The 24,127-nt window shown below is 52.8% G+C and overlaps 1 protein-coding gene across 2 annotated transcripts in view; it reads right to left on the reverse strand.

The window, feature by feature from the left end:
• The window catches only part of ITGAE (integrin subunit alpha E), a 67,721-nt gene that overhangs the window by 34,300 nt on the left and 9,294 nt on the right, over positions 1-24,127 (reverse strand). For both annotated transcript variants that reach the window (XM_021067683.2, XM_084985394.1), the window contains exons 2-13: positions 16,545-16,662; positions 8,620-8,711; positions 6,862-6,929; positions 6,427-6,544; positions 6,064-6,198; positions 5,537-5,652; positions 4,782-4,933; positions 3,864-4,017; positions 2,595-2,745; positions 2,079-2,146; positions 873-1,008; positions 172-314 (exon numbers count right to left, since the gene is read on the reverse strand). In XM_021067683.2, the coding sequence (XP_020923342.2) occupies positions 172-314; positions 873-1,008; positions 2,079-2,146; positions 2,595-2,745; positions 3,864-4,017; positions 4,782-4,933; positions 5,537-5,652; positions 6,064-6,198; positions 6,427-6,544; positions 6,862-6,929; positions 8,620-8,711; positions 16,545-16,662 (1,451 nt within the window). The remainder of the gene's footprint in view (positions 1-171; positions 315-872; positions 1,009-2,078; positions 2,147-2,594; positions 2,746-3,863; positions 4,018-4,781; positions 4,934-5,536; positions 5,653-6,063; positions 6,199-6,426; positions 6,545-6,861; positions 6,930-8,619; positions 8,712-16,544; positions 16,663-24,127) is intronic.

Here is a 24,127-nt window from a genome sequence, read left to right on the forward strand (position 1 = left end):
GCAGAGCAGCTGGTGATCAGACACGCAGAGCAGGAGCAGAGGCTGAGCCCTGCCTGAGATCGGCCCAGGCTGCGTCCCCAACGCACTGTGTGCCCTCGAGCCTGTGCCTTTCCCTCTGGGGCCTCCAGATCCTCCGTCTATAAGAACAGGGGGTCCTTCTCCAGCAGGTACCTGCTCGCCCTCCAGCACCAGCGCGAAGTCCGTCTCTCTGCCCTCCTTCTGGAGCTCAAACACAGCCCCCCGCTGCTTGTGCCGCGGAGCCCCCGCCACATAGGAGAGGCCACAGGTCTTGTGTAGCACGGCCACCGAGTAACCTGAGGGGGGGTTGTAATCAGGAGCTCCCACTGGGCCTCTCCTTGGGCCCCCCGCTTTCCAGTCAGGCCCTCAAGGAGGCCTGGGCAGGGAGGCAAGATTGGAGAGACCATCTCATCCTTGTCAACTTCACCCGCGATGGCTCCCGCTTGTCCATGTGGCTGGTTACACACACATGCCCCACAGATATGACAGACACGCATTCGAGCTTGCATTCGAGCTTCGCTCAAAATGCACTCCGCACACATTCGCCACCCACGTGCGTGACCCACGCGGTACATCAAGTCCAAGGAGGGGGTGAAGGGTCACCCACCACTATTATTAACGGAGAGGCCCCACCTCCCTAGGTAGCTGCCCTGGGCATCAGTACCAAGCAGGCCCTGTCACCATCCAGGAGGCCCTAATTCTCAGTCTTGGGGTCCTTACCCGGGGCCCAGCCCTCAGTCCACAGACCAAGGCCCTACCCAACTAGCCTTGGTATCCCCGTCCAGGCCTCACCCCTCCACCAAGAGTTCCCAAGCACCGCCCTCACCCAGGTAGCCCCCAGGCCCTGCCCTCACCCAGGTAGCTGTACTGCGCGCCCCTGGCGTCCTCCACCGTCTGGTTCAGGAAGCGGCCCCGGCGGCTGTGTGTGTCATAGAGCAGCACGCCCCCTGACCAGTCAAAGGCCCCGACGGCGCCAAGTAGCACCTGCCCCTGCAGGGGACAAGGGTTGGTGACTGACCGTCTGAGCGAGAGGGACCCAGGGCCAGCCACGGTGGCTGCAGATCGACCAGCCAGCACAGTGAACCTTGTGGGCATGGGGCGATGGGGCTGCTCCGTAGCCCGAGAGGCAAACCCTGGGTTCCTGCCTTGTCCCGTGCTCCTGTCAGGGCGGCTGTCCCTCCTGTACCAGCGAACCCCAGGGCAGAAATGCAACCCAGGGCCCAGGCGTTGAGCGTTCAAGTGCGACGAGGATGGAACGAGAGGGACCACCTCCGTCCGCCCCCACAGGCAGTGCGGCCTGGGCCTGGGGCACAGGGCACCTGTGCCGAGTGAGGCGCTCGCTGTGCTTCCGCCACATGCAAGGACAGTGTCCTCACTGCCCATGTGTCCCCCCCCCGTGGGAACAGGGCCTCTGGAGGGGACAAGCACCCGACTTGGTGGGCAAGCCGACCCAGGCCAGAGCCCAGGCGCTACAGATCTGCCTTAAGGGGCGGCATTTAATTCTCCAGCACAGGATGAAACAACCTCCTGTTAGAAACTGGGCCATTCTGTTGTCACCCTCAAAGGCCCAGGTTGGGACGAGCACCCAGACTGTCTCCCTTGGGAGTTCCCATCGTGGCTCCGTGGTAATGAACCCATGGTATCCATGAGGCTGTGGGTTCAATCCCTGGCCCCACTCAGTGGGTTCAAGGATCTGGCATTGCCGTGAGCAGTGGTGCAGGTGGCAGACTCGGCTTGGATCCCGAGGTGCTGTGGCTGTGGTGTTGATCCCGCAGCGGCAGCTCCCATTCGACCCCTAGCCTGGGAACTTCCATACGACACAAATGCAGCCCTGAAAAGGAAAAAAAAAGAGAAAAAAGGGTTTCCCTTTGTCCTAAAATGGCTCCTTCAAGGCCAGATACTATAAATCTCTTGAGAAAAACAGAGGCAGAATGCTCTGTGACAAAAATTACAGCAGAGGCCTCACGACAGGAGGGCAGAGTCCCACCCTGAGAGCCAGCACCCCCCACCCCCCGGCCCTCCCCTTGGCAAGGATGCCTGGTGCGGAGTCGGCCACATACCTCGTCCAGGATCTGGGCGCTGAACCCCACCTGTGCCAGCTGGTAGTGGGGGGCATCTCCGACCATGCCTGGAAGCCAAGAAGCCCAGTGAGGGTGCTGTGGGCCACGGTGAAGCGAGAAACCAGGCTGGGGAAGGGTCCAGCTTGGACTCCCCATTGAAGGCAGGATGGCTGGTAAGATGGGCTGAGCCCCAGGCTAGAGATTGGGGTCCTGCTTGAGCAGCTCCCGGCAGAGGGGGCTGGGCCGTCCCCTCCCTCCTCCGGGGTGGCAGGCACCACGCCCCGGTCACCCTTTGTTCTCTGCCACCAGAAAGAGCTTCTCATCAGAGCATCACGGAATTTGGGCAACGTGAGGAGGGCTGGAGGGACTGCTGACTGTTGAGAGGACTAGCAGAGGCTCAGAGAGGGGACGGGAGTTGTCCAGCGGGGCCACGGGGAGGGAGGACTGGGGCGGGGCTGGAGCTCAGGCCCCGGGCCTCCTGCTGAACGCCGAGGGGGCTGCCCCAGGGACACTCACCTTCCACACGAATAATCCTCTGCTGCAGTTTGCTCAGCAGCCCGTCCAGCGCCATGTAGTTGGTCACTTTGAAGGCGTGGTCCTCATCAGGGTCCGAGGCGATCAGCTTCAGTTCGTTGTACGTATTACTTTTCTTAAACGCATCTCCCACCTGCAGAGAGGCCCTGGGTCAGTGCGCCAGCACCATGAGGGCTGGCTGGGCCCCAAGCCCAGAGGGCTCTCCAGGCCCTGGGAGAGGGCTGCGTCCCCCACCACCACCCGCGGCTGTCGGGGCCTCCATCCCCCACTCCTTCCCCTGCTCCCTGTTCTCCCCCACACACTCTGCATGTGTTTTCCTGAACACACCAGCCTCCTTCTCACCTCTGCCCATGCTGTTCCCTCTGCCTGCAGAGCCCTTCCTGCCTCTCCCCCCACCGTTGCCTCCCCACCAAGCCCTACGTCAGACACTCCATTTTTTTTTTTTTTTGTCTTTTTGCTATTTCTTGGGCCGCTCCCAGGGCATATGGAGGTTCCCAGGCTAGGGGTCCAATTGGAGCTGTAGCTGCCGGCCTTTGCTAGAGCCACAGCAACGCGGGATCCGAGCCGCATCTGCAACCTACACCACAGCTCACGGCAACGCCGGATCCTTAACCCACTGAGCAAGGGCAGGGACCGAACCCACAACCTCACGGTTCCTAGTCGGATTTGTTAACTACTGCGCCACGACGGGAACTCCTGATACTCCATTTTTTTTAGGGCCGTGCCTGTGGCATATGGAGGTTCTCAGGCTAGGGGTCAAATCGGAGCTGCAGGTGCCGGCCCGCACCACAGCCACAGCAATGCAGCACCTGCAAACTACACCACAGCTCATGGCAACGTTGGGTCCTTCACCCACTGATCAAGGCCAGAGTTTGAACCCATGACCTCATGGATACTAATCAAGTTCACTTCCGCTGAGCCCCGATGGGAACTCCTAGGTCAGCTCCTCCTGTTTTTCCTCCAAGGCTCAGCTCGGCACCATCTCCTCCAGGAACCTTTCCTGCCAGCCCTCCAGCGGCTCCCAGGGTGTCCACTGCTCTCCCCGTCCCGCTGGATGAGTGAGCTGTGACCACCATGGGGACATGGTCTGAGGAAGACCCCCTCTGAAGGGGGTGGGGTGGGGGGCACATGGGACACAGGGGCTGAGAGACGGTGCCTGCTGGTAGACGGAGCAGAGGTCCGGTGAGCTGGAACCCAGACTCCTCCCCACCCCGGGCTGCACCAAGTCAGGAGGTGGCCCCCAGCTCTCACCCCAATGGCAAAGCGCTCGACCCCTTGCATCTTCGGGGAATTGATGACAGTCGTGAGGTTGAGGGGGTCGTCAAAGATGTCCCCATCGGTGAGCACCACCATGACCTTGGATGCCTTTGCTTTGGAGCCGTGGCTTGGCGTGAAGATGTTGTCTCTGAGTCAGGGAGAGTGAACGGAGAGAGCTTTGCCAAAGGGAGGACGGAGCCCTGGGGAGGTTTTATTCACTGACCTGCTCTAGCACTTGAGAAGATTAAGGGGCCCTCGGGGAGAATAAAGGCCCAGAGAGGGGTGGGGATGGCCCTACAATTCACAGCAGGGAGGGGAGAGGCGAGGCTGCCATGCAGGGGTGCTCGCCCTCACCTGCCCCCAAGGGAAAGGTGCCGGCCAGACCTGAGTCCACTCCTTACGGGCACGTGTGGGACTCATCACGACCTTAACAACAGTGGCCAAGATTTACATAGCGCTTCTGTGTCAGGCACTGAGCAGGCAAAGTACCTGTTTTAACCCGTTTATCCACTTGTAAGGCAAGTACTATCGTTATTCTCATTTTAAAAGCGAGGACGTGGAAGCACAGAGAGGTTAGACAACTCGTCCAAGGTCTTACAAGTACAAAGCGGAGCTGGGATTTGAACCGAGGGGGCCCTGACCACGGAGCCCCTCCTGTAAGCGCTGTGCCCCACCGCTGCTCACGGGCGTCGCCTTTGGAAGAATTTTTGGAGGTGTCCGCCATCAGCCCAGGTGGGCTTGGAAGACCTCACCGTCCCCTTTCGGCCAAGGAAGGGGCAGAACCCTGACCCTTTCTCCCTCACAGCTCTGTTGAGCCACCTCCTCCATGCAGGAGGCTCCCGAGCCTCCGGGCAGGCTCGTGAGCCCGCACCCAGCAGGTGTGCAGGTGACCCCCGCTGCCCTCCTACTCACAGCACGTGCTGCATGGCGGAGGCTGTCTTGGTGACACTCCCCACTTGAGTGATGTTCTGGACTCTGTCGAGGGACGCCGCCACATCCTGGCTGTCCTGAAGGTCAAGCTCCGTCTGGATGACGCTCCCGTATTGCACCAGGGCAAAGCTGCACTGGAGGAGAGGCGCCAAGGGAGGAGGAGGGTGGCAGAGTCCCCACGCCCAAGGTCATCCCTGCCCCTTAGGTGGCTCTTCCTGGAAGCAGTGGAAGAATCCATCCAGTCCTCCTGTCTCTGGGCAGGAGGAGATGCTCAGGCAGCGGGATTTCTCTAAGTCAGTAGGGGTGGAGGGAGGTATGATGGTAGCGGCTCCCAGTGACTCATAGGCTTCTCCCTGAACCCTTGTCCCTGTATAGCCCCCCAACATACTGGCTCCGGCTTAGGCCATGTGACCTGCCTTGACCAGTGGGACATCAGCAAGTGTGATGCAATCAGAGGCTTGAAAAGTGCTTGCCATGAAGGAGTTGCTGGGCTGGGCAGCTGGAGGCACATGGCCCAGGAAGGTGAGGGCATCTTAGGCCATCCAGGCAAAGAGCCAGATGTCCGTAGAGGGAGGAATAAAGTCCAGACAAGACCAACAGAAGAACCACCCAGTGGAGCCCAGCCCCAGTAGCCAACCCACAGAACCGAGACTGGATTTTTGGCGGCTGTTTGGAGGTGGCTGGTTCGCAGTTCTGGATAAGCACGGCCTGGGAGTCCCGCTTTCAGGGAAACGCACCTCGAAGCACTTCTCATAGATGTTCCGCATCATGTTGGAGATGAAGTCTTTGGCTCTCTGGAAGTCTGGGGGATCGATGCTTCCTGAGCCATCCAGGATGATGGCAATCTCGGTGCCTGCGCCGAGACAGGGAGCCGGTCAGGAGCGGGCGGGGCCTGTGGGGCAGGAGGGGGGGCACACGTCCTGCCCTGGAGGGCGATCACCCCCTTCAAGCTCTGAGGGCTCAGTTCAAGGAGCACGTCGGTGATGCTCCCAAGAGGGAAGCCTTTGTCTCAGAATAAAGAAAGAGCCAACACCTGCTCAGGGTCTGATGTGCTTGTGTCACTCTCAGCACACCTGCTCCGCCCACTCTCTCAACCTCAGTTTCCCCATCTGCAAGATGGGGGGGTGGGGGAAGGACAGAGCTGGGACTGACCAGGCCTGTAGAATCCAGCCACGGCACCCCATCTCCCAGACCCCTGGAGGCCACCAGCCTAAGAGTCAGCTCTGACAACCCCTGGGAGCTACTCGGTTCTGCCGCTTCTCACCTGCTGCCGCCTCCTCCTCCTCCTCCTCCTCCACCTGCAAATCCCGGCGCCGCCTGGCTGTGTTCTCTGTGCTGCCCTTTTTGCTCCTGGAGCAGTCGCCAGCAGCCACGTGGCCATCGGGCTCCAGGAGACTTTCTTTTAAAAGAACACACGAAGAGCTCAGAGTCAGGCAGCCTCCTCGTTGGCTTCCAGGCAAGCCCCCGCTCAGCTCTGCCCTGCTTCCCTTCACACGGGGCCTAGGCCTACCCAGCCCTCCCCGGACCCCTGCGTCCCTCGGCATCTGCCACGGGCTGGTGCCTCTCCTTGCAGACCCAAGGAGATCTCTTCAGAGCTGTCCAAGGCGAGTGAGGGTCCAGGCCTTACCAAGGTCAGAGAAGTAGACCTGGGCCCTGGGACGGAGGTCGGGGGCCAGCAGGCTGCAGTTGCCTGTGAGCTCTGAGCTGAGGCTGTGGGGCTGCCGCACGGGCACTTGAAGGCAGACCTGGGGAGGGAGAGAAAGGGAGGGCAAAGCCTGGGTCCCCCCCGGCCCAGGCCCCCTGGTCGCAGACACAGCTGCACCCCCACGCCAGCACCAAGTGCCTCCACCAGGCAGGGGATGCAGGAGGAGCTGGCTTAGCCCTCCCCAGAAGTAGGGCCAGCGGGCTGGGTCACACGGAGCACCCGGGTCAGAGCCACCATCAGCCCTGGGGTTGGCACCAGGGAGACAGCTGGGCTCAGGTGTGAGGATCACCTGCCACAGGACTGGTACCCACAGTGGTCAACCAGCCTCCCTGAGGCCCTCTGCCCTCCCACACTCACCAAAACACCGTGATGGTTCCGGACAAGCGTCACTCCCCGGTACCTCCCTTTGGGGATGTGGGCGTGCTCTGAAACAGTTAAGCCCAGGTGAGGAGGGAGGGATGCTGGGAGGCAACCCAGGAGCCAGGGGCAGAGGGCAGAGGGTCATCTTGGCCAGGGCCCCGTGAGGAGGAGCTGGCACTCAGAGCAGCTTCTCGATGCTGGATTAAGGACAGGTCTGGGAGGTTCCCGTTGTGGCTCAGTGGTAATGAACCCAACTAGCATCCACGAGGATGTGGGTTCAACCCCTGGCCTCACTCACTGAGTTAAGGATCTGGTGTTGCTGTGAGCTGTGGTGTAGGTCACAGACACGGCTAGGATCTGGAGTGGCTGTGGCTGTGGTATAGGCTGGCAGCTGCAGCTCTGATTTGAGCCCTAGCCTGGGAACCTCCATATGCTGCGGGTGTGGCCCTAAAAAGCCAAAAAAAAGGGACAGGACTGGACACACCCAGGACAAAGAGCCTGCCTCTCCCCCCAGGTTCTCTCACTCAACACATACATATGCCTGCTCTGTGCCCGGCCTGTGACAGATGGTGACAGGGATGCAGAAACACTGAGACCCGGTGCTTGTACTCCCGGGGCCCTGGTCTGGGGGGCAGGGAGATGGAGCTGCACTAGCTGGGGGTGTGTGCAGCGCTGGGGCTGCCCGTATAGACGAAAGAACCCTCCACTCTCAAAGTCCCGTCTCCCAGGAATCTGACTGTCCCACAACCCCAGGGGCAGGAGGGTAGCTCCGTCCCCTCCCTCCCCAACGTGGGCCACAGGAGACTCTCATGTTGGAGTCATCTTGCCAGACTGTGTCCCCTTCTGTGGCAGAGATTGAGCTGTTCCACACAGCACCTCCCGCAGGGACCGGGATGCCGCTTTATACGGCAGAGGGGTGGTCGGCAGAGGTGGGTCTCCAGTTAGAGTGAGACTGGGCGGGGTGGGCAGAGCGTGGTTAATGAGCGAATGAGGTCCATTCGTTTCTTCATCCAAATGGCATTTATCCAGCATGCTTCATACATGGCAGGCCCTGCGCTAGATGCTAGGATGGCCACCGCTGGACCCGAGGAGAAAGGCTGGCTTCCCTGCAGGTGTGGTGAGCCAGGGTCGGCTGGGTTTTGGAAGGAGGTGGAGTTGGGTTTGCATCTCTGGTGCTGCCCAGGTGCGTGACCTTGGTCGTACTGGAAACCCAAGGACCTCTCTGAACTGGAGCTTCCTCTTCTGTAAAGCGCGTGGTTTTGAGGATTAAAAGTACACGAAGCACTTTGCAGTGTCAGGCGAGCACTTCATACATTTCAGTATCACTTTTGTTAGGACTGGGTCTGGAAAGGTGGGTTGGGGCCTAGGACTGGGTAGGGGTGGGACCGGGCATCAGGATGGAAGGCCTGGAGTTCCCACTACGGCTCAGCCGTAGCGAACCTGACTAGTATTCATGAGGATGCGGGTTCGATCCCTGGTCTCACTCAGTGGCTCAAGGATCCAGCATGGCCATGAGATATGGTGCTGGTCCAAAATGTGGCTTGGATCTGGTGTGGCTGTGGCCGTGGCGTAGGAAGGCAGTGGCAGCTCCCATTAGACCCCTAGCCTGAGAAATACCATATGCCTCAGGCGAGGCCCTAAAAAAGCAAAAGAAAGAAAGAAAGTCTGGCTGTAGGGGTAGAGTCTAGGGTTAGGTGGGGCTGGGATGAGTGGGATTCCTAGAAAGGACGCGTTCCCTGAGTGGGGCTGACTTACCAACTGGCTGGCAATGGAGCTCGTCCCAGAGGAGGGAACACTGGTGCAGGGGGCTTGCTGTCCTGCTGGTTCTGGGGCTGGTGACCAGGAGCCTGAGCGGGAGGGGAGGCAGCAAGGTTGAGCTGGTCAGTGACTCCCTTCTCCTCCCTGCCTGCCCAGGCACAGACCCACAGGCTCCTTGTCTGGAAAACTATGGAGAAGGCCAGACCTGGAAAGGCAGGCAGGCTCCCGGCCCAGGATCTGCATCATGTGGGAGGCGAGGTCTCAACCTCTACCTCTGCACCGCTCCAGGCATCCCCTCTGCCTGCTGGCCTGCCCTGACAGAGGTGGGGGTGATACTGCTGATAAGTAAAGACTCTCTGGTCTTTGGTGATGGGGGGGAACCAGGATGCCACCAGCAGCACGGCTGCTTCTGTTGGGGACAGCGCTGGCTCCTTAGTGGCTGCCGCAGGTGCTGCCCCACCCAGCCTCAGTGACAGTGCTTCCTGAGCAGAAGGCAGACTCTGCCCCCCACCCTGAGCCCAGGAAGACAGCAGAGAGCCAGGGTCAGCCTCCAATTCTCACCCTTTGTGCTGCCCAGCGGGGATCAGGCTGCCCCATCCTAGGGGTTGTGAGTGGGGATATTGGAGAAGGGCCCCTCAAGACGGGGCTAGGGAGAGTTCCCGCTGTGTCACAATGGGATCAGCGGCATCCTGGGAGTTCTGGGAGGCAGGGTCCATCCCTGACCCAGCACAGTTGGTTCAGGGTTCGACAGGGCTGCAGCTGCGGCTTGGGTCACAGCTGCCGCTCGGATCTGATCCTTGGCCCAGGATCTCCAAGTGCCACAGGGCAGCCAAAAAAGAAAAAACAATAAAGATGGGGCTTGGTAACAATAAGCCAAGTCCCAAAGCCTTACGCTGAGGGCGGGAGGAAGCCACAGAGCACTCCGTAAAGAGGAAGCCGACGCTGTGACAGGTCAGGCAGCTATGGTGGGTTAGGGTACCGTTTCCACTTTCTCACCTCCCACGCAAACGTTTTTAAAATTATGAAATATGTCATTCACGGACCTCCACGGTTGACGATACCAATAAAATCCACCCCCGGGTGTGCCCTGCCCAGCCCCCCACCCACTCCACGCTGACTTCCACCCTCTGACAAGGGTCCTGCCGAGGTCAGCAGTGGCCCCCACACTGCCGGATCCAAGAGACACCCTTCTGTCCCCTCTTCCTCAGCTTCTCAGCAGCCCAGACATGTGTGACCCTCTCGGCCTTGAGACACTGTCTTCCGGATTTCCCCGGACCTCTCTCACTTCCTCCTCTCAGACTCCTTGGCTGGCTCCTTCCCCGTCTGACTTCTAAACGGCACCTGCACCCTGGGGGCAGGTCCTTGTCTTCCTGCCAGCACACACTCCCTAGTGATCCCGTCGCATCCCCTGGCTTCCATACGACACACGCCGACATCCCCGCCTTTGTGCCTGTGACGCTAGCACCCCTCTGCCAGGCAGAGCAGCACAGCTGGGGAAAGCAGAATAATGACCCCCACCCCCCCACCCTGAGAGGTCTGCATCCTAATTCACAGAACTCACAATTAAGTTTCTTTTTCTTTTCTTTTTTTTTTTTTTTTTTTTTTGTCTTTTTGCCATTTTTTGGGCCGCTCCTGTGGCATATGGAGGTTCCCAGGCTAGGGGTCGAATCGGAGCTGCAGCTGCCAGCCTGCCTACGCCAGAGCCACAGCAACATGGGATCCGAGCCACGTCTGCAACCTACACCACAGCTCATGGCAACGCCGGAACCTTGACCCACTGAGCAAGGGCAGGGGTCGAACCCGCAACCTCATGGTTCCTAGTCGGATTTGTTAACCACTGCGCCACAACGGGAACTCCCACAATTAAGTTTCTTTCCATGCAAAGGGCACATGTGGATTTGATTCAGCTGAGGTTCTTGGGATGGGACGTTTATCCTGGATTATCTGTGTGGGTCCAATATGATCACAAGGGTCCTTATAAGAGGAAGGCACTGCTGGCTTTGAGGATTGATGAAGTGGCCACAAGCCAAGGAGCAGGCGGCCCCCAGAAGCAAAGAGGTGAGGAAACAGAGTCTCCCCTTGAGCCTCCAGAAGGAACACAGCCCTGCCAATGCCTTGATTTCAGCCCAGTAAGACCTCTTTCGGACTCTGACCTCCCAAATTGTAATATAATAAATTTGAGATCTATTCTTGGCTGCCGTACAGTTTGCAGAAGTTCCCAGGCCAGGGATCAAACCCAATGACCTGAGCCACAGCAATGACAATGCCAAGTCCTTAACCCACTGAGCCACAAGGGAACTCCTCCTCCAAAGTATATCTAAAGAGCAACTCTCCTCTCTTTTCCCCTGCCACCATCATCTTGCCTGGTCTACAGTAATAGCCTCCTAACTGTCCTTTTTTATTTGTTTTTTAAAATTCACTCTTTCTTTCTTTTTTTTTTTTTCTTTTTACGGCTACATTTGTAGCATATGGAAGTTCCCAGGCTAAGGGTCAAATTGGAGCTGCAGCTGCCATCCTATGCTACAGCCACAGCAACGCAGGACCCGAGCCTCGTCTGTAACCTACACCACAGCTCAGGCAATGCCGGGTCCTTAACGCACTGAGCACGAGGCCAGGGATCAAACCCACGTCCTCATGGATCCTAGTCAGGTTCATTATTGCTGAACTCCTAAAATTTACTCTTGTAATTTACACCATGCCACTCCTCTGCTTCCACAGCCGTCTGTACACTTAGGAAAGGGGTCCACCCTGCTTGCTGCAGCCCCGTGCAATGCCTGCCTGCCTCTGAGACGCTGCTGCAGCTCCCTGGCTCTCCAAGCCATAGCTCCACACCGGCTGGCTTCTACTCCAAGGCTGCCCCCAGCTCTCTCTTGCCTGAGGCCCTCCGCCTTGCTGGGCCCCCCTAACTCTTCCCGAGCCTGGCTCATTCTCATTCCTTGGCTTTGCTTAACTGTGAGCTCCTCACAAATGCGTTCCCCCATCAGCCTCGCCTCACAACCCAGTTCCTCTGCTTTGCGTCACCCCGTTGATTTCCTTCTCGGAAGCTGCCCTCGTTTGAGCGCGTCCCGTTTACCCGGTTACTGTTTATCATCTGCCCCCGCAAAGACGGTAAGCTCCCCAAGGATCTTGCCTATCTGTTCGCCACTTTATTCCCAGGGCCTGGAACTGAGGCTGGCATGGAGCAGGTGTTTGGTGACATTTGTTGAATTAAATGACAGCCCAGGTATCAGGCAAGGGGGCTCCTCTGGGGCGGGGCTGAGGGGCGGAGGGCCAGGTGCAGCTGAGCTCTGTGGGCTTGCAGCTGAGCCCCCAAATTAGGTCACTTGCTCAGCAGCCTTTCCTCTGCCCCAGACCCCTCCCCAGCCCGGGCCGCAGCCCTGGCCCAGACCTTTGTCTCTGCTCCTCCGCAAAGGTGGACTCAGTGCTGGGCTCTAGCCCACATCAGGTTTTGGTGAGCAGGTGGAATGGCCTCAGCTGTCCTTCCTCCTTTAGGCCGTGGCCCAAGCTCTTTCTTCTGCTTGCAAGTACTTTTCACCTCCTCTTCCTACAGAACAATCTTCCCAAACAACAGCTACTAGGGAAGGCTTCCCCAAGCCCTCTAGGAAGCCCTCACTACTGGACACCTACCCTTATCCTGGCTTTTGTTCCCACATAGACTGTGAGCTTCCAAGAGACTGCCATGTACAGCTGCACAGGCTGTGCACTGCAGAACCCAAAGTTGCCATTCACATCTCGATCATGCAATCCTGTTAGCCTGGGGCCTGGCCGGAGCTGCCTCTGTGGCCTATCCCTTTAACCACCCCCACCCTGGGGGGTAGTCTCTTCTCCAAGCTTATTGACTGGCTGACTGACAAACAACTGCTGAACCCACCATCTGCTGTGACCCCTGGGCTGGATGCAGCCCATCTCCTGCCTTCACCCGGCTCTAACTCATCTCTGTCTTCAGAGTCTGTTTTCACAGCGCCCAGGCCTTCTTTATATTCCACTCCACCCTCCTGCAGCAGCCAAGCCCACAACACTGCCAGCCTGGCTGGATCTTACAGAGAAACAGGAGTTCCCGTTGCAGCTCAGTGACAATGAATCTGACTAGTATCCATGAGGACATAGGTTCGATCCCTGGCCTCGCTCGGTGGGTTAAGGATCTGACATTGCCGTGAGCTGTGGAGTAGGTAGCAGACATGGCTCGGATCTGGCGTGGCTGTGGCTGTGGTGTAGGCCGGAAGCTGTAGCTCCGATTCCACCCCTAGCCTGGGAACCTCCGTATGCCACAGATGTGGCCCTAAAAAGGCAAAGAAGAAAAAAAGAGAGAAACCATGTGAGGGAGTGAAGGGACACATCTCGCCCAGCGAGCCAGCCTTTCCTCTGTGGCCCAGGCGGCCAGCAGTGCATTTCCTGTTCCGTGTAGCAGCCTGTGGTCTCGGGTTCCAATGTTTGTGGCAGGAACCCAGAAGTGCCTCCCACACATCCTCCTCACGTGTGTGTGTTCAAACCCGTGAGCCTCCCTCTGCTTTAGCAGATGTTCAAGGAGGTTTTCATGAGCCCGGCTGAGCTTCGCCCCCCACCCCTAGGTGGGCTCAGAGCCCCCCTCTGCTCTGGGGGCTTCACAGTCTCCGCCTCTGCTGTGGCCTTTCGGCTTGGCCTCTGATGGAGGGCGCTTAAAATCTGCTGAGCTTTGTAGCAGGCGTCAGGAGGGCCCTGCTGGGAGGGCAGGAGAAAGTCACAAATAACTGGGGCTAAAACTTGGCCTTGACCTTGACGGGGGAGGTGGGTTGCGTTCAGAACGCTCCGGCACTGCGACATTTGGAAAACTGAATGCGGACCCCGAGCAGGAGCCATGACCCAGCTACTCCACCGTGGGACACACGGCTGATAAAAAGTGCATCTGCCCAGCAAAAGAAAGTGCAGAGCCGTGCTGTGTGTCACAGCCCAAGGCAACGGCCAGAACACTCCTCATCAGCACTGTTCACACAAAGGAAAACTCTAGCAACCATAACACGTGCCCCTTGATTCCTAGAACTGCATATCGAGGGAGAGGAGCCTGACATAACCGAGCATCTACGGCACCAGAAGCTCAAGAGGAGGCGAAGGCAGCCCATGGAGCCGGGGGTGCGAACGGCGCTTCCCGCTCGCCTGGGCCTGGAAGGCAGCACAGGGATGCAGGGGGCTGCTGTAAGGCTGGTTCTGTTCTGCCTCTTGATCTGGATGCCGCGCGTGTGGGCGGCTCACTTTGGAAACAGGCACTGAGGGGCCCTCTTCACTTTGGAAACAGGCACTGAGGGGCCCTCTGATGCCGTGCGCGGGTTTCTGTGTGGCAACGTGTCAATAAACCTTTACCAAACACAACACAGCAAATGCTTACCTTCAATTCATCTTCCCGCAGCCAAAACCTTCCTAACCCTCTTGGTACTGCCCTCCCTGCTTCAAGTGATCTGGTTCCCCAAACCCCCTGTGCGGGGTGACAACCCCCCCTCGCCCCCATCCAGTGTCTCATCCCCTCAGCTTCAGCCCCAGCACCTTCCCAACTCGCTGGCCTTGCTCAGGGCAGCTTCCAGACTTCTGACCAAGCTGTTCTCCCTGACTCCCCATCTCACGCCGTCTCTCATGAATTCCTGCTCAGCTCCTAAGTTTCAGGGTCGCTATATATCCTCTGGCTCAAGGACCCAAGCCTCTATGTCCCCAAAGGGCCCTGGATGTCCCCACAGAGCAGCCATCACTCAGGTCACCACGTGACCTGTTTTCCACAAGAGCCAGGACCTCTGGGAGAGCGGGGACTGTGTCTGCTTTACCACCTTATCCTCCCAACTTCCCCCAGCACCAAGTAGATGCTCCGTAAATTCACGTGAATGAAGGAAAGAAGGAAAGCGTGAGTGAATGGGCCCTGCCCTGACCACCTAAATCTAATAGTCACCAGTCTCTTCAATGTACAGAGGAAACCAAGTATGGGGTCCAAGCCTGCTTGGCTGGTGTGGTCTTCAGCCTGGGTCCAGGGCAAGAATGCTGCCTCAGCAGCTGCCACTGCCTCTCCATTGTCCATCACACAGAGCTCCGCTCAGCCAGGAGCCCTGAGCGCCTCACCTGGTGCCGCCCCCAAAGCCATCCGGAACCTTGGGCTCCTGGCTCAGGTGTGCTGGGTCTGAAAGAAACCCTTGACCATTGACCAGAAGCAGAAGAGAGAGGGCAGGAGGTTGGGGGTAGGGGGTCCAGCCTGGAGCAGCTGGGTTGTTAAGCATAGAAAGAGTCCTGTGGAGTTCCCGTCGTGGCGCAGTGGTTAACGAATCTGACTAAGAACCATGAGGTTGTGGGTTCAGTCCCTGCCCTTGCTCAGTGGGTTAACGATCCGGCGTTGCCTTGAGCTGTGGTGTAGGTTGCAGACGTGGCTCGGATCCCATGTTGCTGTGGCTCTGGCGTAGGCCAGTGGCTACAGCTCCTATGCGACCCCTAGCCTGGGAACCTCCATATGCCGCGGGAGAGGCCCAAAGAAATAGCAAAGACAAAAAAAAAAAAAAAAAAAAAAAAAAAAAACTACTGAAAAAAAAAGAGTCCTGTGACCATCACAAACCAGACAGGGTGGGGGGACTGCTCTAGATTAAGGGAGACTCAAGATACAGCAATGATATGCAACCCATGAAACTTAACTGGATCCTGACTTCAGATTTTTTTTTTTTGTCTTTTTAGGGGTGCACCCGCGGCATATGGAGGTTCCCAAGCAAGGGGTCGAATCAAAGCTGTAGCTGCCAGCCTACACCACAGCCACAGCAACGCCCGATCTGAGCCCCATCTGTGACCTACACCACAGCTCATGGCAATGCTGGATCCTTAACCCACTGAGCGAGGCCAGGGATCGGACCTACATCCTCATGGATGCTAGTCAGATTCATTTCCACTGAGCCATGATAGGAACTCCTATAAATAATTCTAAACTAGCCTTTTTCGTTTTATAGTTAGTTTGGAGAGTGATCCAGTTGAGAACGACTGCACTTATTTCATTCATTTTTACCTGCTGTGGCATCAGAAGATTCCCACCTAACTTCTTCCACTTGTCAATGATGCTTATTTCCAGTCTTTCACCATTCCAGACAGTGTTACAATCAGTATCTTTACATGTGCCTGAGGAGTTCCCTGAGGTTGGGGTCTGGGAGTGGAATCGCTGAGCCAAAGGCCACCTGCATCCTCAACTCTCTCCCAAATGTCAACAGGATTCTCCCGGGTACCAACTCACATTCCCACAAACTCCTGTTTCCCCACATCCTTACCAGCGAATGCTGTCAGGCTTAAAATGTTCTGCTTATCTCCTGGGTGGGTACAGATGATATTTTAAAAATATAAAGTAATGTGCGTTGATCTTAAATCTGGCCGGATTGGTGCCAAAACTTACTTGCGCCAAACCCTTAATGATGGGCATTAACTCCGTCTTTGCCACAACCCTGTGAGGTAGGGAAATATCACCCCCACAGCAAAGATGAGAAACTGAGGCTCAGGGCTGAGCGTCTTGCTATAAATACAGAGTGACACTGTCACCGAACCACAGCGACCAGACCCACAGCCTGCCTTGCAACCATCCCTCCTGCCTGCCTCACATTTTCCATTAAAAAAAAAAAAAAATTGTCACGGCCCCAAATTTCTATACTGAGCATGTGTTGCCTTTGTAAAGGGCAGACGAGCCTTAATAAACCTTATTTTAGAAGAGTTTTTCGTCTCTCCCACCCCAAGAGGCCAGGGTGAGGGGCCGGGCAGGGCTGGGAGGTCTGGGCCTGAGCTCGCAGTGTCTCTCCCACCTTCTCACTCCCCTGCACGCCCCTCTGGAAGTGAAAGGAGGTTCTCCCCAGGCTGTAGGGTGGGGAGCCGAGGCCTTGTCTGGGGGCCTTTTCAGCCTCCCCAGGACCCCTCAGTCCTCAAACCCTGCTATCTGCCCCCCTGCTTACCAGGTCTGGTTGGTGCCAGAGTCTTGATGTAGAAGGGAGCTGAGCACGTAGGGAGCACCCTCGGGAGTCACCCAGGTCCGGGCCACATCCACGCTGAAGGCGGCCAGGGGAGCCAGGCCTGGCGAGAAAAGAAGACTATTTAACCAAAGACACAACTTGACCTCATCAAATCCTGCAGCACCGTTATCTCCATCTTACAGACGAGGAAAGCGAGACGCCCAAGGATCTTTTTTTCCAGCAATGGGCCTGGAGTGCAGGCATGTCTGACCCAGAGCCCTTGTTCCTCCTACTAAACCAAGCTGTGTCGGCACCAAGGCCCCCTCCTCCAGGAAGCCTTCCTTGGCTCTCTCCCAGAGCACGTCCTGCCTTCTCACGTCCCCCACGGTGCACGTTCTATACCTGCCACAAGGCACGTGTTCATCCCTGTCTCAGGCACCAAAGTCAAAGCAGACGCTGGGGCCCAGAGAGAGGGTCTGCGCACATTCGATGAGCCCACCTCCAAGTGACCCAAGAAAAAACATATGTCCTCAAAAAAAAAGTCTACGGTACCTTTATTTCTAACAGTCCCACACTGGAAACAACCCAAATACCCATCAACTGAGGAACGGATAAACTGAGTGGGATATATTCAGACGGTGGACCACTACTCGGGAGTGAAAATGAACAAACAATCGATAGACACAGCAAGATGGGTGAATCACAGAAATCATTATGCTGAGTGAAAGAAGCCGTATGTGACTGCATGTATATGAGGTTCCAGAATTGGCAAAACTAATCTACAGGAAAAAAAAAATTTGCCTGGGGCAGTGGGGGTTGGGGATTAACTGGGAAGGGGCAGGAAGGAACTTTCTGGGATGATGGAAATATCCTGCATCTCCATAGGCGTCTGGGCTACAAAGGTGTACATTTGTCAAACATACATCAAATGGTCCATTTAAAATTTGTGCATTTCACTGTATGCAGATTTTACCTAAAAAAAAAAACCAAAAACAAAAAACCCACGAATCAAAAGCAAATATTGAACTCTAGTTGATATGAGTGTTGAACTGCTTAGGGATGAAAAGTACAACTTATGTCTGCAATTTACTTGGAAATGCAAAAATACAAGACAGCTTGATGGATGGATAAGTGGAAATATGTGGATGGATACATATAGATAGATGGATCTATATAAATATATATTTATTCATACATCGGTTGTCAACCTTTTGTTACATTTGCATTATCACACATATTATATACGTTGTAAAATCCAAGTGTAGTACATGGTTGTTCACTGCACAAGTTTTTCAACTTTTCTGTATGTCTGAAATTGTTCATTAAAAATTTTGCGGGAGGAGTTCCTGTTGTGGCTCAGCGGAAATGAATCCAGCTAGGAACCATGAGGACACAGATTCGATCCCTGGGACTTTACTCAGTGGGGGAGGATCCTGTGTTGCTGTGAGCTGTGGTGCAGGGTGCACACACAGCTCAGATCTGGCGTTGCTGTGGCTCTGGTGTAAGGCTGGTGACTACAGCTCCGATCTGACCCCTAGCCTGGGAACTTCCATATGCCGCGGGTGTGGCCCTAGAAAAAGACAAAAAAAAAAAAAGTTGCAGGATACTTAAGGAAAAACATAACATCTAGAAAATAGATCAATTGCTGGAGTTCCCGTTATGTCTCAGCAGGTTAAGAACCCAACTAGTTTCCATGAGGAGGCAGGTTCTATCCCTGGCCTTGCTCAGTGGGTTAAGAATCCAACGTTGTCACAAGCTGCGGTGTAAGCCGAAGATGCAGCTTGGCTCTGTTGTGGCTGTGGCTGTGGCGTAGGCTGGAAGCTGAATTCCAATTCCGCCCCTTCCATATGCTCAGGCACGGTCTTAAAAAGAAAAAAAAAAAAAAGAAGAAAGAAAGTGAGTAGATAAATTGCTACAGCTTCCACCTTTGGTCTTGCTTTATATGCTAAACTAATTCATTAGTTCAAACTGGAACTTAGGAGATCCATGAGCACTGGTGATGTATTACTGATGACAGCAGTGGCTGTGATGCATCAATACCCACCTACTAGACACTTTACAGAGATCAGAAAACTAATGCCACATGATCTTAAATGTTTCCATTTTAAGCTGAGGTTTGTAATTGTGTTTCACATAAAGGGTGATTTTTTTTTTTTTAATGAGAAGATTCTTTTTTATGTCTTTTTAGGGCCGCACCCACAGCATATGGAGGGTCCCAGAGCAGGAGTCCTGAGCGAGGCCAGGGAGCGAACCTGCATCCTCATGGATGCTAGCAGATTCGTTTCCACTGAGCCACAACAGGAACACTGAGGAGCTTCATTTTTATGGCAGTGATTTAACATCTGACAATATTCAATTGAAAAATAAAGCAAGGTGGAGTTCCCATTGTGGCTCAGCGGGAACGAACCCAACTAATAATGCCCATGAAGATGTTCATTTAATCCCTGGCCTCACTCAGTGGGTTAAGGATCCGGTGTGGCCATGAGATGCATGTGGTGTAGGTCTCAGACTCAGCTTGGATCCCATGTTGCTGCGGCTGTGGTGGTGGCCAGCAGCTATAGCTCCAATTTGACCCCTAGCCTGGGAACCTCCATGTGTCACAGGTGTAGCCCTAAAAAAAAAAAAAAAAAGAAAGAAAGAAAGAGAAGAAAAATAAAGCAAGATGAAGCCACACACACACAGACACACAAATTTTCAGGAAAATTGATACAGATAGATTGCCCCCCAAAGAGGCTGCTTCAGAACGGAAGGCCTGGCTCCTCGCAGCATTGCTGGGACTGTGCAGACCTCCCATCCTTGTTTTAAAAGAGAATCTCATTATTTTGTCCCAAAACTATTTGTGTGTGTGTGTGTGTCTTTTTTTTTTTTTTTTTTTTTTTTGGTCTTTTTAGGGCCGCACCCGCAGCATATGGAGGTTCCCAGGTTGGGGTCTAATCGGAACTGCAGCTGCCGGCCTACATCACAGCCACAGCAACGCCGGATCCTTAACCCACTGAGCGAGGCCAGGGATTGAACCTGCAATCTCATGGTTCCTAGTCAGATTCGTTTCCGCTGCGCCACAACGGGAACTCCCCAAAACTATGTTTTTAATTGTGAGCGAAGTCAAGCCTCTTATTCTAAGTTTGGTTGCGGCCTACGCATATACATGATTCATCTTTATGAGGTTTTATTGTGTTTTCTTATTAATTTGTAAGAGCTTTTCGTTCAAAAGAAATTGCCACTGTGTTACAGATACTGTTTCTCACTGAGCTGTTTGTTCAATTTGCTTAAATTTTTTCTCACATCTACATTTATTATGTAGTGCATTTATTTTCCCTTTATGACTCGAGATTTGTGTCACGCTTTCCCACTCAGATTTTTTTTTAAAACGCACTCATGTTTTCTTTGATATTTTGTTTCATTTCTTAGGCTTGACTCTTTGATTCATCTATACTTTCTTTTTGCATATATTTTTCTCCCCCCAAAAGGAAACTGTCTCAACATCATGTCTGGAATTGCTCATATCATCCCCATAGGTTTGAAATACGCCCTTTATCCTTCTCAGAATCCTCACATGCACTTGAGCGTCTCCAGGGACGCAGTTCTGCCCCCGCTGACCTCACTGTCGTCTGCTGGGGCACATTCATTAGTCTCCTGCCCTTGCTTTTCCAGGACTTGTCCCTCAGGATACATCCTTTCCAGACCAGTTGCCAGAATGAATTTTTAGAAGCACGATACTCCACTGCTTGACAGTCTACTGTATATTTACATGGGAAAAGGGCAAGGTGAAGTTCAGTCGGCAGCCTTATCTGTTCAAATCCTGCTCAACTAACGGCTTTTTTTTTTTTGGCCATAACAGTGCTTGAAAAGCTATACTCCCTTTTTCATGACAGTATGATGATTTTTTTATCCCTGAGTACACTAAATAAACATGCTACAAGGGGCGTTCCCTTGCAGTGCAGCGGGTTGAAGACCCGGCATTGTCACTGTAGGGGCTCAGGTCGCTGCTGTCGCACAGGTTCAGTCCCTGGCCTGGGAACTTGCACATGCTGCAGACATGCCAAAAACAAATAAACAAAACCATGCTATAAGGAAGTGTGTGTGTGTGTGTGTGTGTGTGTGTGTGTGTGTGTGTGTGTATTTTTTTAGTGCTGCACCTGTGGCATATGGAAGTTCCCAGGCTAGGGGGTCTAATCGGAGCTACAGCTGCTGGCCTAGGCCACAGCCACAGCAATGCCAGATCTGAGCTGCGACCTACACCACAGTTCACAGCCATACCAGATCCTCAACCCACTGTGTGAGGGCCAGGAATCGAACCGGCAACCTCATGGTTCCTAGTCGGATTCATTTCCACAGCGCCACAAGGGAACTCTGAAAGCATATTTTGACAGCATACTTTTGGGCAAAAACACTTGCACCAATTTTCTCAACATAATTTATAGCCCAACAATATCATAGGGAACAAATCTGCATTGCTTGCCATGTTCTGGTAAAACCCCAAATGCTTTGTTTCGCATATGCCTGCCCATCGAGGGGGCTAAAGAGGTAGCATTTTCTCAATTCTGCAGTCTATTGAGTCCATAAGCTATTTTTGGGTGTTCTGAAGTGTTTTTAAGGTTTAGTATTTATGTTGCCCTCAGGGCATTTTTCTGTGCTGGAACTTTATTTTTAAAGGCAGTTTGAATGCAAGAGAGCTGTGAGTCCCCTGAAGGTTGAAAAACAGTAGAGAAACAAGGCCGAAAGGCAAGTGCACCTTTTCAGTAATGACTCCCTCACACCTCTCTTCCACCACCTGCTCTTAACTCCTCATTTCTTCCTTTGACAAGGACAGTAAACCTTTCACTACAGTAAGTCATATCCATAAACTATATTTTTATATTCAAATGACTGGGTTTTTAAAAATATAAACTTGTTTTGCTGGTAAATTTATAAATTTTTCCACCCATGAAAATTGTTTGGGTATGGAGGTGGATGGAATGCATCACAATTTTTCCACTAAAACATTGATGGGAATATTTTTTTCCCCAATGAATGGCTTTTCACTTAGCAGGAGAGATTTGAGGAACAAGGTAAAATCACTGAGCAAAGGACAGGTCTATGCTGTCTTTTATATAAAGAAGAGAAGGAACTGTACACATACGAGTATGGAAGAGAGAACCATTTTAAACCTGTATGTCTCCAACAACATCACCGTAAACTATATAAAGCAAAAACTGACTGAATCAAAAGATTTAACAAATCTACAAAAACAGACCAAAAAAAAAAAAAAAAAGAACCCCAGTGAGGATATAGAAGATTTAAACAACAAAATTAATGAGCTTGATCTAATTGACCAGCACAATACCCTACCCACCAATGTTAAAATAAACATTTTTTTTTTCAAATGCACACGAAACACCAAAATTGACTGTAAGTGTGCTGGATCATAAAGCAAGCCTCGACAAATTTCAGTGGACTTAAATAATTCAGAATATGTTCCCTGACTATAGTGGAATTCAACAAGAAACCAATAACCGAAAGACGTGAGAAAAATCTGAACTTCTTGGAAATTAAGCAATGCAGTTCTAAATAACTTAGGGCCAAAGAGGAAATCAGAATAGAAACCTTAAAACGTTTTGAACTGAATGACAATTTAGAGAGGACAAAGCAAAACTTGTGGGATACCGTAAAAGCAGTGCTTAGAGGAAATGAGGAAATGTACAGACTTAAATGCATATGTTTAAATAAAGAAAAAAAGAAAGGCTGAAAACCAATTTTGTAGTCTTCCCTCTCAAGAAACTAAATGAACAGCAAATCAAGCCTAGAAAAAGTATAGGAAGGAATATAAAGATATGACCACATAGCAATGAAACTATATCAAAGTTTGGTTTTTAGACAAAGTAATAAAACTGGGAGTTCCCATCGTGGCGCAGTGGTTAACGAATCCGACTAGGAACCATGAGGTTGCAGGTTCGGTCCTTGCCCTTGTTCAGTGGGTTAACAATCCGGCGTTGCCGTGAGCTGTGGTGTAGGTTGCAGACGCGGCTCGGATCCCAAGTTGCTGTGGCTCTGGCATAGGCCGGGCAGCTACAGCTCCGATTAGACCCCTAGCCTGGGAACCTCCATATGCCCTGGGAGCGGCCCAAGAAATAGCAAAAAGACAAAAATATATATATATAAATAAAATAAATAAAAAAATAAAAATAAAAAAATAAAATTGATAAACCCCTAGCAATACTGATTAAGGAAAAAAAGGGAACATAGAAATTATCAACATGAATGAAAAAGAAGACAGCAGAACACGGCCTAAGACATTTAAGAAATAAGAAGATAGTTTGTACACTTTTATGCCATTAAGCTTGACCCTGTAGGTGAAAAGGGCAAATTATTCAAAAAATAAATTTATCAACACTGACTAAAGTGAAATCTGAATAATCCCAAATTAAAGAAACGGAATCCATTAACTCCAAGCCCAGATGGCTTCTCTGATGAACTCTCCCAAACATTTAAGAAGAAATACTAATCTCTCCCAGAGAAGAGAAAATACAAGGACACACACGGTCCAACCATTTTGGGGACAGATGACATTCATATTAACACCTCCCAAGAGCAATGCGTGAAAGGAAAGCTGGCGCTCTCTCTCTTGCACCAAAACACAAAGATCCTAAGAAATATACTAGCAAGTCAAGTCCAGGGGTTTATAAAAGCATAATACATTACACTCAAGTGGATTTTCCTTCAGAAATGGAAGAGTGGTATGACATTTGAAAATAATCAATTCATTCATCATGTTAACAGAAAAAAAAGTAGAAAAAATCATATGGTCATTATGACAGATGTGGAAAAAGGCATTTGGTAAAATCCAATACTGCTTTATAACTTCAAAGTTTGTAGCAAACCAGGCATAGAAGGGAATTTCTTTAATCAAGAATATCCACAAAGGAGTTCCCATTGTGGCCCAGCAGAAATGAATCCAACTAGTAACCACGAGGTTTCGGGAATCGATCCCTGGCCTCACTTACTGGGTTAGGGATGTGGCACTGCCATGAGCTATGGTGTAGGTCATAGACGTGGTGTGGATCCCAAGTTGCTGCGGCTGAGGTGTAGGCCGGCAGCTACAGCTCTGATTTGACCCCTCGCCTGGGAATTTCCATATGCCAACGGTTTGGCTCTAAAGAGCAAGAAAAAAAAAAAAAAAGAAAGAAAGACTATCCACAAAAATCGTTTAGCAAACATCATTCTTATTGGTGAGTTATTTAAAGTTTCCTCCTTAAAATCAGGAATGAATAAGGATGCCCACTCTTGTCACTGCTAGTCAACATTTTGCTGGAGATTTTAGGGCAGTAGGAAAAGAAAAAGACACAGAGCACCAAGGTTAAAAAGGAAAAAATAAAACCATCATTTCGAGCAGATGACATGATTAAGTAGTTTGAAAAATCCAACACTTCGCAAACATTGAGAATAAGTGACTTTATTTATTTTGGCCACACCCATGGCAGGGGTCCCAGGCCAGGGATCAAACCTGCAGCACAGCAGTAACCAGAGCCACAGCAGTGACAACACCGTATCTGTAACTTGCTGAGTCACCAGGGGACTAACTCCATGACGACAGATGATTTTTGAAATAA

The sequence above is a fragment of the Sus scrofa genome, chromosome 12, assembly GCF_054392235.1.
Source record: "Sus scrofa isolate SSC_HxYL_T2T_F1_AM1 chromosome 12, Sscrofa_HxYL_maternal_Yorkshire_Landrace_v2.0, whole genome shotgun sequence".
In the NCBI taxonomy this organism is placed as follows: Eukaryota; Metazoa; Chordata; class Mammalia; order Artiodactyla; family Suidae; genus Sus; species Sus scrofa.